This window comes from Eutrigla gurnardus (assembly GCF_963514095.1).
Source record: "Eutrigla gurnardus genome assembly, chromosome: 17".
Classification (NCBI taxonomy): Eukaryota; Metazoa; Chordata; class Actinopteri; order Perciformes; family Triglidae; genus Eutrigla; species Eutrigla gurnardus.
Window position 1 is genome coordinate 4238649 of NC_139928.1, and position 12362 is coordinate 4251010.

Below are 12362 nucleotides of genomic sequence, written 5' to 3' on the forward strand. Positions count from 1 at the left end.
TTTGAGACGGCAAACAATTTCAGACGGCTGAAGGTCCCACATTGTAGACAGTGAGATTAGGACCAAAAGCTACAGAGAGAAAGTGGGACCACGTAAATAACAACCCTTCATTTCTTCACCAAGCTGATCTCAGAGAGTCAACACTGTAACAGCAGTCCATGGAAAGCTACGATGGGAATGCTGACAGCTCTTGACATCTGTGACCCGTCTGTCAGTGTTTTGAGCTACTTCAAACCTTTTTTCAGAGAAGGATGCAGCACTCCTTGTATTTCTGCCGGCATGCTGAGTGCCTCTCTGACAAACACCACGCCACTTTACCGCTGACAGGAACGCCGTACAGCAGCGGAAAAGTGGACGTTTATGCCAAAATGGAGCAGGTAACATCGAGGAGGATTAGTCAGATGATGTTTCTTGTTCCGTTCCTCTGATAGAGATAGGTATTGTGACTGACCAAACACGGCCAATAACTCTATTCTAAGCTCTGAAAGCAACACACACACACACACATCACAGTGGTGTTTATTTCCCGCGGGGTGCTGAACCCCTCTGACAGTGACAAACAATGACAATGACAGTGGAGATGACACCTCCTGTGATCCATGCTCCATATTTGTCCTTGATCCATTCAGGAATACTTGAAAATGTCACCGACCACCCACAGACCTTTGCCAATATCTGATAAATGACTGAAAATCTATCTCTGTTCCAGTAAATAAAAGACAGAGTTCTGTTTTGTGAAGACCTCCTATGAGCTTGTGCTTTACTTCCAGCCTGCAGGGCTGCAGGAGGCCGGAGGAAATCAGGTCTGCTGTTACCCTGCGTTGCTGCTCTGCATTCATAAATGGGATACCAGAAATAAAAAGCATGCCAAGAGGGTGAGTGACAAGCCCTCATGAAACGCACTAATGTACTGCAGAGTGCTATTTAAAAGGCTGATATAACATGCAGCTTGTATGACTCGCATAAATAACTTCTTCAAGACAAAATCACAGCTGATAGAGTCACAAGAGCAGAAGAGATCTTGGAAACATGTTGATGAGAGAGTGAACATGTGTTCATGTTGGACAGAGGATGTTACACGGATCAGAACCCGGGAACACCTGATAAAGTCACTTTGCTCACACGGAAACTGGAATATTCTGCTCCCGAGGTGGTGATTTAAAAGCTACCGTAAGAAGATGGAAAGGAGGACATGAAAAAACAGGGACCAGATTTGGAGAAATTAATGCTGAAAAGATGCCATTGGCATTTCCAAAAAGATGGATGGGAAAGCATGAAGGAGTTGTTTAGAAAAGACTCAGCGTTCAGAACCGTGCTGTGAAGAAAGCAAACAGTCAACACAGCATGCTGGAGGAGAACGAATCAAGGCCTACGTGCATTTTTGCCAAGTGGGGGAAGGAGAAAGGCACAGGACTGGTAAGCACTGTTTTCATTGGCCAAGCCAAAACACACCGAGCACAGACGCCAACAACATATTCTATGTCGAGATATTCTGAGCAGAGCCTTCACAGAGGAGGCAGATCTCTTCACTGTCCTTAATCAGCCCTTTCTGTCCTGTTCAGAAAGGAGGAGCTGCAAAATCCCTGAAGAGGGAAGAAGGGACTTCACTTCAGATATAATCTTCTCTCACTAAAGCGACTGACTGAACACCTGCAGAGATGCTGTTCATTTGATAACAGTCTGTCTCCGGATGGCTGCACACTAGTATTACTCCCTTACACTTGACACCGTCGTACTGTTTCCTTACTGTATGAGCTCTAGCACATCAAAACCAGAAGTAGACCCTCCATTATACCAAAAACACAAATAATGACACTAAACACACAGTACAGCTGAGGCTGATGGGAATTTGATCAAAAATCAATAAACAAATAAATTAGACAAATATAATTTTTGACCTGCTAGAAGTCTCAGATTCTCCAGAGTTATTACAGTTCATTGTCATCGATTCTTATTGGGATACAAATGAATGTATCAAATTTCACTGCATATCCATCTGATAATTGTTGAGACATTTCACAAAAAAATAAATAAACAAACAAATCTCGCCCTCATGTGCCTATAGGCAGGACAGGGACCTTCTTCATGGTTGTATAGCATGCACTGTCACAGTTTGACGACCAAGCTGTTGTTTGGTTGAAAATGATGAGATGTTATTAGTTCTGTTGGGATGTCGTTCTATTGTTTTGTGGCCATGAGAGAGCGATACACGACCAGGACTAAACACTGAGACTACATTCACCCCCTACGTGATGTTTGTGTTGGAGGTGTGAAGGTCTAAGCATGTGATGGTAGCTGACCTTGGGGTTGATGACCAGGTAGGTGACCACTCCGTGTTCCTTCAGGTAGGAGTCTCTCCTCTGCCCGTCTCCAGGCTCCACCTTATATGAGCCCTTTAAATGCTCCAACGTCACAGAGGAGATGTGGACCCTTCTGAGAGGAGACAGGAAGAGGTAAGAGGGTAGATGATGAGGGAGGCTAAGAGCTTGTGCCGTTAACAGCCCTCTCTCGCTCTCTCAAACATAATATTTACTCTCGAGCTTTACAATAACATGCAATTCCGTATTTTCAGCTTTTTTGTTGCTTGCGAGCCGAGGCAGGGAGATGTGCTTTCATATTTTTCAGATAGCTTTCAGCGGGCATGAGAGGAGAAACCATTAGCAGCCCAGTGAGACGATGCGGTGGCACTGGAGAGAGCTTGTTTTCTGTGCAGTTTACACATAACCAGCAGCCAATTTCCCCACGCTCATTGCAGCGCTAGGATGGCAGAGCCGATGCCACATAAGAAACATGGCGCTGCTCTGCAAATGAGGTGGCTATAATTAGACGGAAATGTTTAAAACGCCGTAGAATTTAGCACAGACATATTTTACATGTTCCACGTCCGGCTGTGGACGGACATTGTGTGTTGATGTGCTGCTACGTCGTTCCCTCAGCTGTTTCTATGTATTGGGATTTATGGGGGTGGTTCGCTGTGGTTCAGCCAGCACTGGTTTAAGCACACTGATGATGAACACTCTTTTTTGGTTGGCCTGTCCGATCTTTGATATTTTTTAATGGTTACTGATGAATCTGATGGCAGCAACGTTCTTTTAAGGGTGAAAAAGCCTCTCAAACCGCCTGGTTGAGACACTGATTCTCCACTGGAACCCAAGGTAATGACACTATGGCGCTCCTTGCCACGGGGGCCGGCTCTCTTCTCCTGTAGACCACATGGAACTGCAGCAGAGCAGATGGGAATTCACTGACTTGCTAAGTGCAAATCAACATAAATCACAGAGACAGCAGGACGAGTTAGTCAAATCCCAGAGCCTAGCTGCCTGTCTGCTTGACATACTAATGCTGCCAACCGTTTGCCAAAAACACCATGATAATAAGGATTTTCAAAGCCGCCGATTAAGCGGAACATTACATGAAGTATTGGTAGTATCTTACCCTGGCACACCTCCCGCCTCCATATGATTGGCTAAGGTTACGTCATGTGACCACACATCGTATTGCCACTTGCGGAGGCCAATCACGCCACACAGGACATTCCCGGAATGAACGCCAACGCGCATGTTGATATCGACCCCGGTGGCATCTCGGACCTTCCTGCGGAGAGTGGAAGGTGCAGGATTAGTATGTTTTGAAAGAATGCTCTCATCTAATGTGCTTTATTTCCAAAAGCAAGGTGAGAAGATTAATATCAATCGCAAAAGTTGATTATACAGAGCAGGGGGTGGGACCCGGATTAGCCTAGCTTAGCATAAGAACCCTAGGCAGGAGGAAACAGCTAGAGGAGAAGCTATGAGTCAGTTATTTTTTTTGCAAAAGAGAGTCTCTGTTTCATGCTGCACTCAGATTTCCCATAAATCAGGTCTAACAAAGGCTACTAGAAAATATAATGTGTATGGGAGGGAGGGCGACAACGCAGAGCTATTATTATTTTTATTAGAAGTAGCAGTAGTAATGAATAGTGAGTCATGACTGATAAAACAATGCAATAATCCACCCTCCACCTGTTAAATTAATAATAATTAAAGACCGTTTATTGAATCTAATGAATCCCATTTTTCTAATTGAGGATTTTAGATTTTCTTTTCGGTGATAACATAATACAACACCACGACAGATTTTTGAGGCTATATTTGAAAACCTCAATGGAAGTTTTGAATGTTGGAAAAAAAAAATGACATTGGTGACCAGCCTGAATGAAACTGGCCTGAAACCGTTTCCTGGTTGAAAGATGTTGAACAACCGAGTTCAACATGTTTATAGGCTTTTATTATTTATCGGTTTTGTGACTTACATGGAACCTTTCCTCCAGAATTAGATTCTAGCCCTGAACAGACTCTCTGCTTCGTCACGTCAGAGAACGGCCTCTTTAATCTGCTCGTAATTAAAGGTCAGCGCTGGCAAGCAACATTTATTGTTCTACAAAAATAATGTGTGTGACTTCATGCCTGGGTGAACGACGTAGAGACAGAGAGCAGAAGGGGCTTAAGGGGACTATTTTTTCATTTGTTTGGAATTTGTATTTGTTCAATGGGGAGGCTTATCATATTTAATTCACATTGTGTTTATTCTGCAGTTCAAACAGAGCTGGAATCAAGTCTGGCATTCCTTCTGCTCAATCTGTTTGACGGACGTGTTTGTTTGTGTTTTCGTTTGTGTGTGTGTGAGAGAGAGCGAGAGAGAGCGAGAGAGAGAGAGGGGGATCTGGTATTTTACTTGATGGCCTCACACATATCCAAGCCCATCTTCACGCAGTTTCTGGCGTGGTGAGGCAGCGACTCAGGCAGACCAGACACACAGTAGTAACAATCCCCGAGGATCTTGATTCGCATACACTCATTTTCCTTAGAGAGAGAGAGAGAGAGAGAGAGAGTGGGAGAGAGAGAGAGAGAGAGAGAGTGTACATTCTTCATCAACATTTATAGTCTAACGGTTAACTATTTAATTTGTAAAATGAGGCTTTTCATGCTATTTCTCACCTCCACACACACACACACACACACACACACACACACACACACACACACACACACACACACACACACACACACACACACACACACACACACACACACACACACACACACACACACACACACACACACACACACACACACACACACAGAGACAAACTCACTCGCATCCAAAACAATCCGACACCCACACACGGAGCGCATTAGCTCCCATTCCACATGTGGGATGTGCAGCGGCTCACGGCCGGATCGGGTTATGTAACGGACGGATCTGCCGGACACAGAGCTGAGAGGAGCCTGACTCAAACTGTTCAGACCCGTGAGACCGCCAGATACACTCCGGCCGGCCCACGCGGCTGCAACCTGCAGCTGTTGACACGCACGGCACTCTGGGAAGGAACGGTTTGGAGGCCGACGCTGGCCGCAGGGCAGAGAGAGCATGGATTTCAAGGCCGTGCTCCGTCTGATTGACAGCACAAGACTGCTACTGTGTAAACTACCAGGTCGACTGCAGTAGACGACAGGAAACTACTATGGGGGCCCTCAGTGTTTCTGAGCACCAGCCTGCTCTCAACAAATTTGTAGGTAATTTACTACGCAATGATTTAATAATGAATGTATTGCTTTTTGCATGTCATGTATGACTGCTCTGTAAACGCATCTGTGTAACTATGATACGTTCTCAACAGGAGACATAGTATAAAATATGTTGTTGTTTTTCCCGCACATACGTTGTATTTTTAAAGTACCTATAAAACCCATGTATTTTATAGGTTTTAGTGGTACTTTAAGCCCAACCGTGATGATTTTCCTAAATCTAACTAGGTGGTTTTGTTGCCTGAAGCTAACTGTGACCGTTTCACGCTAACAACATGGTGTTAAGTGCCACACAAAAACCCCGTGTGAACCCAGTGTCGTATTGAAGCGGCGTGCAAAAAGCCCAAATGAAGGCCTAAATGCGTAGCAGAGCTTCGGCTGGTGAAGGCGGAGGCTCCGCTGGTGTCTGAGTTTCTGGTGAACCAGCATGACTTCGCCTGATTTTGCTGGAATCTGGAAACACTGATGAATAACTGCACAGAAGCAGCTGATTGTGCCCTTTACTAATGTAGGTCATATTGAGACTGATTCAGAAACAGGAGGCTCTAGAAATTAAGGGATTTATGAGGCAGATTTCAGTGAAATCTGACAAAACCTTCTCTTTTCCACTGTTTCATCCACTTCTGCTGTGATTGTTTTCATCCGACGCACTTGTCGACTTGTCTTGAGTTACCTTTGCAATCTGGTCAAACTTGCCGAAAAGTTCATTGAGCATGTGCACCAGTTCTCCGGGGGAGCAGTCGCTGGCCAGCCTGGTGAAGCCCACGATGTCTGCATACAGAATGCTGCACAAGATGACGAGAGACAGCAAATGCAATGCACAATTAATATATATATAATTATTTTTTAATAAATGTATTTTTTATTGAGCTTGAGCGTGAAAGGGGGAGAGAGATGGCGAGGATATGCACTGCCACCGGGCAGATTCAGACCCGGGCCACTGCAGCAAGGACTATGGCCTCAGTACATGGGATATTAATATTTTATTAATGAATAAGACAACCGTTCATTTAAAAATTCTAGTGTTTCATTGAACCATATGAGGACCAATTTTCATCCTCAGTATTTCTACATTAACTCAGGATGAACTGCACATTAGTTAGGCTTCAATTCATGCTGATGAGTGTCTACTTAATGTAAAGTCTTACGAAGTATGTGATGCTCTTTTATGTCTCATAAGTTGCTGCAGCTATTTTTGGGTTGCTACCATTTGTTACAGTCTCAGGCTATGAGGCGAACGTGTTTTAAATAGTTCATGTTTTCTATGCTGTTGGATAAACCTGGTCTCTCCTGACTTCTGTTCAGAATTTAATATGTCTTTGGCTGTTTTATGATTCTTTGTTCACCTTGGAGTCGTGCGTGAAAACAACAAGAATTCAATGTAAGACGCGGTGAGTCATTTATGTGCAAACCATCAAAATCTTCCACGTTCAGAAAATAATAAATAATAAGAATACAAATAAATAAAGTTTAGAGCGACGCTGCGGCTTGCAACAAGATGAGGGTGCAAACACTTCTAAAAGCACCAAAGACGGCACCGGTTTGAGAATGGAACCGTATCCAGAGAAGGAAAGCCTGTCAGCGAGCTGCACTCCCGCTGTGGACAGCGATGTGGAGGCAGCGGCAGGTGTTTGGCTCTCCACTGACTGTCTAGTGTGGGAGGCTCCCAGCAGAGCCACACTGCTGCATGTCCTTGGGAGTCAGGGCTTTGTTCTGGAGAGATTGCCCTCTTTCCTGTGAGCAAGACCATGTGAGGATGGAGGATAATAGGCAGATCAACATGAGCACACACACTCACCCACACACACACTTAATAGGGACATAGTCATATTGTTTCTGCTGTGAATCTCACACGAACACATTTCTTCTTGAGGGCATTCTATGGAGAGGCTCTTGTGGTTAGTGTTTGTGTTTACAAGCCTGCGCAATATAAAGGAGGCATGCTGTCACAGAACATACTGACCTTATAGAATACAATGAAGGATTTTGAAGATGTGATGCAGTGAAGAAACATAAAGAGAGATGATGGTGGACGAGGGGAGTGCAGAGCATAGCAATCCAAACGTGGGATCAGGTAAAAGACAAAGGGACAAAAGGAGATGCGGGGGGGCTGGATGGTATAGGATGCTATCAAGCCCCGACGATGAGAGCAGAATATAATAACCTTTAAAATGTGGAGGCAGAGATAAAGGAGAGGGGGCCTGACCTGACATTGGTGTGCCGCTGCACATAGAGGTTGTGGAAGTTGTTGGTGCTCTCGGCTCGACCGAAGTTGGGTCCCTGCAGCCTCTGGATGATCTCGGCTTTCATCACCCGGGCGATGTGAGCCGGCAGTAAGGATAACAGCAAACGCTCCTGAGGACAGAGAGGCAGAGGGGAAGGTTTGGTTTTAGCTGGGATGGAACCAACTGTGGCAGGTTGACAACATGACATGACAATGTTGGCACGATCATACAGTAACCAGTAGCTGTCAAAGGTACAGACATACACTCAAGTAGAAGTGTTCAAAAGTACTGATTCTACTTCTTTACTCAAGAAAAAGTAGAAACAGTACAGGCTCTGAAATCTACTCAAATTATGAAGTAAAAAGTATCCCTATGAAGGATTATACTTGTATGAAAAGAAAAATAATAATCAATAATTCCTCTCAAATGCATTAAAACTAAATGAACGAGCCTGTTTTAAAAATGTGAGAAGTAGAAAGTACAGATATTTGTTTTAAAATGAAGCATCCACCTAATGCTAACAGGATACCATTGTTAACACTATGACCTTGTGCACCTGCAGGATGCTTGGCTCTCTGACTTAATGTGGCTGGAAGTATTCGGCTCTTTTTTGGTTTTCTAAGTCACACAGCATGACTGGTGCATTCTGAGTCAGAGACAAAACACCGCAGCAAGGCGGACTATTTATCAGACAGAAGTGCTATTTCACATTCAAACTACTCGTTGGACTAGAGGACGGCAGAGGAATACAGAGTCACCGTATAGCTGCAACTTCTTATCTATGATTTCACTTGAAAACTTAGCAAAATGAGAAAAACAGACAGTTCTTTTAATTTATCGAGTATTCCATTCACTTCACCTCATCCTCCACATTATTAAAATTGTTTTTCTTGTGGAGCATAAAGGGACTACAGCTGCATATCGTTGGGTAATAATGTGAAAAACCCTTGTAGAACAGAACACAATAGAATGTAACATAATTTACAGGTTTTTTTCATGTGAAACCAATAGTACGAACATTTCATTCTCTTTGAATAATAGTAGCATCCAAACACTTGACACTATGCCAGCATAAATGCAATGCGGTAATGATGATGTTTATAACAGACAACAGCCGACAGCTGTGTAATGCTTCAATTTAAGATTTAACTTCACTCAGAATAGACTGTATGTTGACTAATGCCGTGTATAGTATGTGATTGTGGACACAGTAACAGAGCAGAAGGGAAAAGAACGTTTCTATTCTGTGCTGTTCTCTACTGCTGCATAGAATACAGTCATCGTCCAGCTAATATTCAACCTCCTATAGAGCAATACATCCCCTCACTGAAGTGTTCAGAGGGAAAACATTTTCTTAATATTGAAATACTACGCAGCATTGCAGAGGAAACCAGATAGACTTACAGATAATCAACTTATGAGGTGAAGCACTTTGTGATGTTGTGTTGTATTTGTCTTTCCTGTTAGTGGACTCATCTGCCAAACTGATCTGTCACTTTGCTGCTGATGGTTCAGAAAGTTGACATATTCTTTACTGTGAAGTTCACCGACAGCAGCACCGTCCACATCGGACGGAGGCTTGTGTGTGTGTGTGTGTGTGTGTGTGTGTGTGTGTGTGTGTGTGTGTGTGTGTGTGTGTGTGTGTGTGTGTGTGTGTGTGTGTGTGTGTGTGTGTGTGTGTGTGTGTACGTGTGCATATTATAGAGAGTGAGTAGCTGCCTGAGGGGGTGTGACTCATAAATGTGTCTCACAGCAGAGAGGGTCATTACATTGTTCACACACCACAGGCCCATTTCCTAAAACACAGCAGCAAATGAAGTAGAGAGAGAGAGAGGGGGGGGGGGGGGGGGGGGGGCACTGAGCTAAAAATAGAAATCCACACCACCCGCACTTATTTACTCATTCAGCACTGATGCAATATGAACACTCTCGGGTGAGTATGCGGAGGATTATAATAGCCTGAAGGGATGGAGCTCTATTAATGATGTGTTTGATTAAAGAACTAAAGCGATCAGTATTCAGCTATTGAATGAGATTCTGTAGTGTTTAGTCTAGCACTGGCATCCACACACACACACACACACACACACACACACACACACACACACACACACACACACACACACACACACACACACACACACACACACACACACACACACACACACACACACACACACACACACACACACACACACACACACACACACACACACACACACAGCAGATTGTAGCTAAAGGTACATCATTTGGTCCAAGGAAACATTTTTTACAACGGCATTCAAATGAAAAATGAAAGCAACAGGTATTTTTTTCACTAATGATTTACCTTCAACCTAGAATAAATATATATGCACATAATATCTGCAATATTTCCACATACTCCTCTACTTCTACGTCAACATACTTTTGTGATATATTAATGATGAATTATGCATTTCAACTATAGTAGGGAAATACTTGAAAGATGATCCCAGCTAGTCCCTAGTGAGTGGACCGCCACTTATTCATGTATAATTTCACGTGTCATTGCCCTGGTCGGAAGAACGGCTAATGTCAACCAAATGTCACCGCATAACAACTCTTTAGACGTGGGCGACATACCAGCTCCTCATGACCACATTCAGAGGTGAAATATTTTGGCAATAAATGTAATAATTAAATTAGTTTGAGAGAGAGAGAGAGAGAGAGAGAGAGAGAGAGAGAGAGAGAGAGAGAGAGAGAGAGAGTAATAATAACGGGGAGAGTCTACTGCCAAAAGAGTGGCTCTGTGAGTCAGCATACTACAGTTTATTCCGATTGCTAAAGGACAGCGGGCACACCAGCAGCTCCATGTTCAACACTCTAACTCCAGTCTGCACAGCAGCAGTTCATGTGGACCAAACTCAGCTCCTTTTCATTATTGGAACACAGTTTTCAAAACTCTCCACACTTCTCTGCTGACTTTCACCACAACCTGCACAACACTGTGGATTTACAGCCCTTTGTTCACATGTTAACACACCGCTGTCTAAATGTAAACCTCACATCCAACACAGGAGGATTTCAGCCTGATGACTTTAAACACTGATGATCTTCAGCTGAAAACCTCAGCAGGTGTTTCAGACCAGTTAGTAAACACATGGAGATATAGGGGAAGACAGGTTGGTGGAGGGAGAAGAGTGGCAGGGAGACAGGTTGGTGGAGGGAGAAGAGTGGCAGGGAGACAGGTTGGTGGAGGGAGAAGAGTGGCAGGGAGACAGGTTGGTGGAGGGAGAAGAGTGGCAGGGAGACAGGTTGGTGGAGGGAGAAGAGTGGCAGGGAGACAGGTTGGTGGAGGGAGAAGAGTGGCAGGGAGACAGGTTGGTGGAGGGAGAAGAGTGGCAGGGAGACAGGTTGGTGGAGGGAGAAGAGAGACAGGGAGACAGGTTGGTGGAGGGAGAAGAGTGGCAGGGAGACAGGTTGGTGGAGGGAGAAGAGTGGCAGGGAGACAGGTTGGTGGAGGGAGAAGAGTGGCAGGGAGACAGGTTGGTGGAGGGAGAAGAGAGACAGGGAGACAGGTTGGTGGAGGGAGAAGAGTGGCAGGGAGACAGGTTGGTGGAGGGAGAAGAGTGGCAGGGAGACAGGTTGGTGGAGGGAGAAGAGTGGCAGGGAGACAGGTTGGTGGAGGGAGAAGAGTGGCAGGGAGACAGGTTGGTGGAGGGAGAAGAGAGACAGGGAGACAGGTTGGTGGAGGGAGAAGAGTGGCAGGGAGACAGGTTGGTGGAGGGAGAAGAGTGGCAGGGAGACAGGTTGGTGGAGGGAGAAGAGTGGCAGGGAGACAGGTTGGTGGAGGGAGAAGAGTGGCAGGGAGACAGGTTGGTGGAGGGAGAAGAGTGGCAGGGAGACAGGTTGGTGGAGGGAGAAGAGTGGCAGGGAGACAGGTTGGTGGACGGAGAAGAGTGGCAGGGAGACAGGTTGGTGGAGGGAGAAGAGTGGCAGGGAGACAGGTTGGTGGAGGGAGAAGAGTGGCAGGGAGACAGGTTGGTGGAGGGAGAAGAGTGGCAGGGAGACAGGTTGGTGGAGGGAGAAGAGTGGCAGGGAGACAGGTTGGTGGAGGGAGAAGAGTGGCAGGGGGACAGGTTGGTGGAGGGAGAAGAGAGACAGGGAGACAGGTTGGTGGAGGGAGAAGAGTGGCAGGGAGACAGGTTGGTGGAGGGAGAAGAGTGGCAGGGAGACAGGTTGGTGGAGGGAGAAGAGTGGCAGGGAGACAGGTTGGTGGACGGAGAAGAGTGGCAGGGAGACAGGTTGGTGGAGGGAGAAGAGTGGCAGGGAGACAGGTTGGTGGAGGGAGAAGAGAGACAGGGAGACAGGTTGGTGTGTATATATACTGTATATATATATATATATATATATATATATATATATATATATATATGTATATACACACACAGTATACAGTATATACTGTATATACTATATATATATATATATATATATATATATATATATGATCCCCCGTTAAATAACCCCCGTTAGATTTACTTCATGTCAGATTCCGGCGGGGCATAGAAATGATTCTAAAAATAAACACTTGTTTTTATCCAGATGG

At 45.0% G+C, this 12362-nt stretch overlaps 1 protein-coding gene across 3 annotated transcripts in view; it reads right to left on the minus strand.

Moving 5' to 3' along the window:
• Positions 1-12362, minus strand: part of adcy2b (adenylate cyclase 2b (brain)) — a 60797-nt gene that overhangs the window by 19752 nt on the left and 28683 nt on the right. For all 3 annotated transcript variants that reach the window (XR_014598700.1, XM_084032560.1, XM_084032559.1), the window contains exons 5-9: positions 7774-7922; positions 6241-6352; positions 4714-4841; positions 3436-3594; positions 2301-2433 (exon numbers count right to left, since the gene is read on the minus strand). Coding sequence is in view for 2 of the 3 variants with exons in the window: in XM_084032560.1 (XP_083888686.1) it covers positions 2301-2433; positions 3436-3594; positions 4714-4841; positions 6241-6352; positions 7774-7922 (681 nt within the window). In the remaining variant the exon portion in view is untranslated. The remainder of the gene's footprint in view (positions 1-2300; positions 2434-3435; positions 3595-4713; positions 4842-6240; positions 6353-7773; positions 7923-12362) is intronic.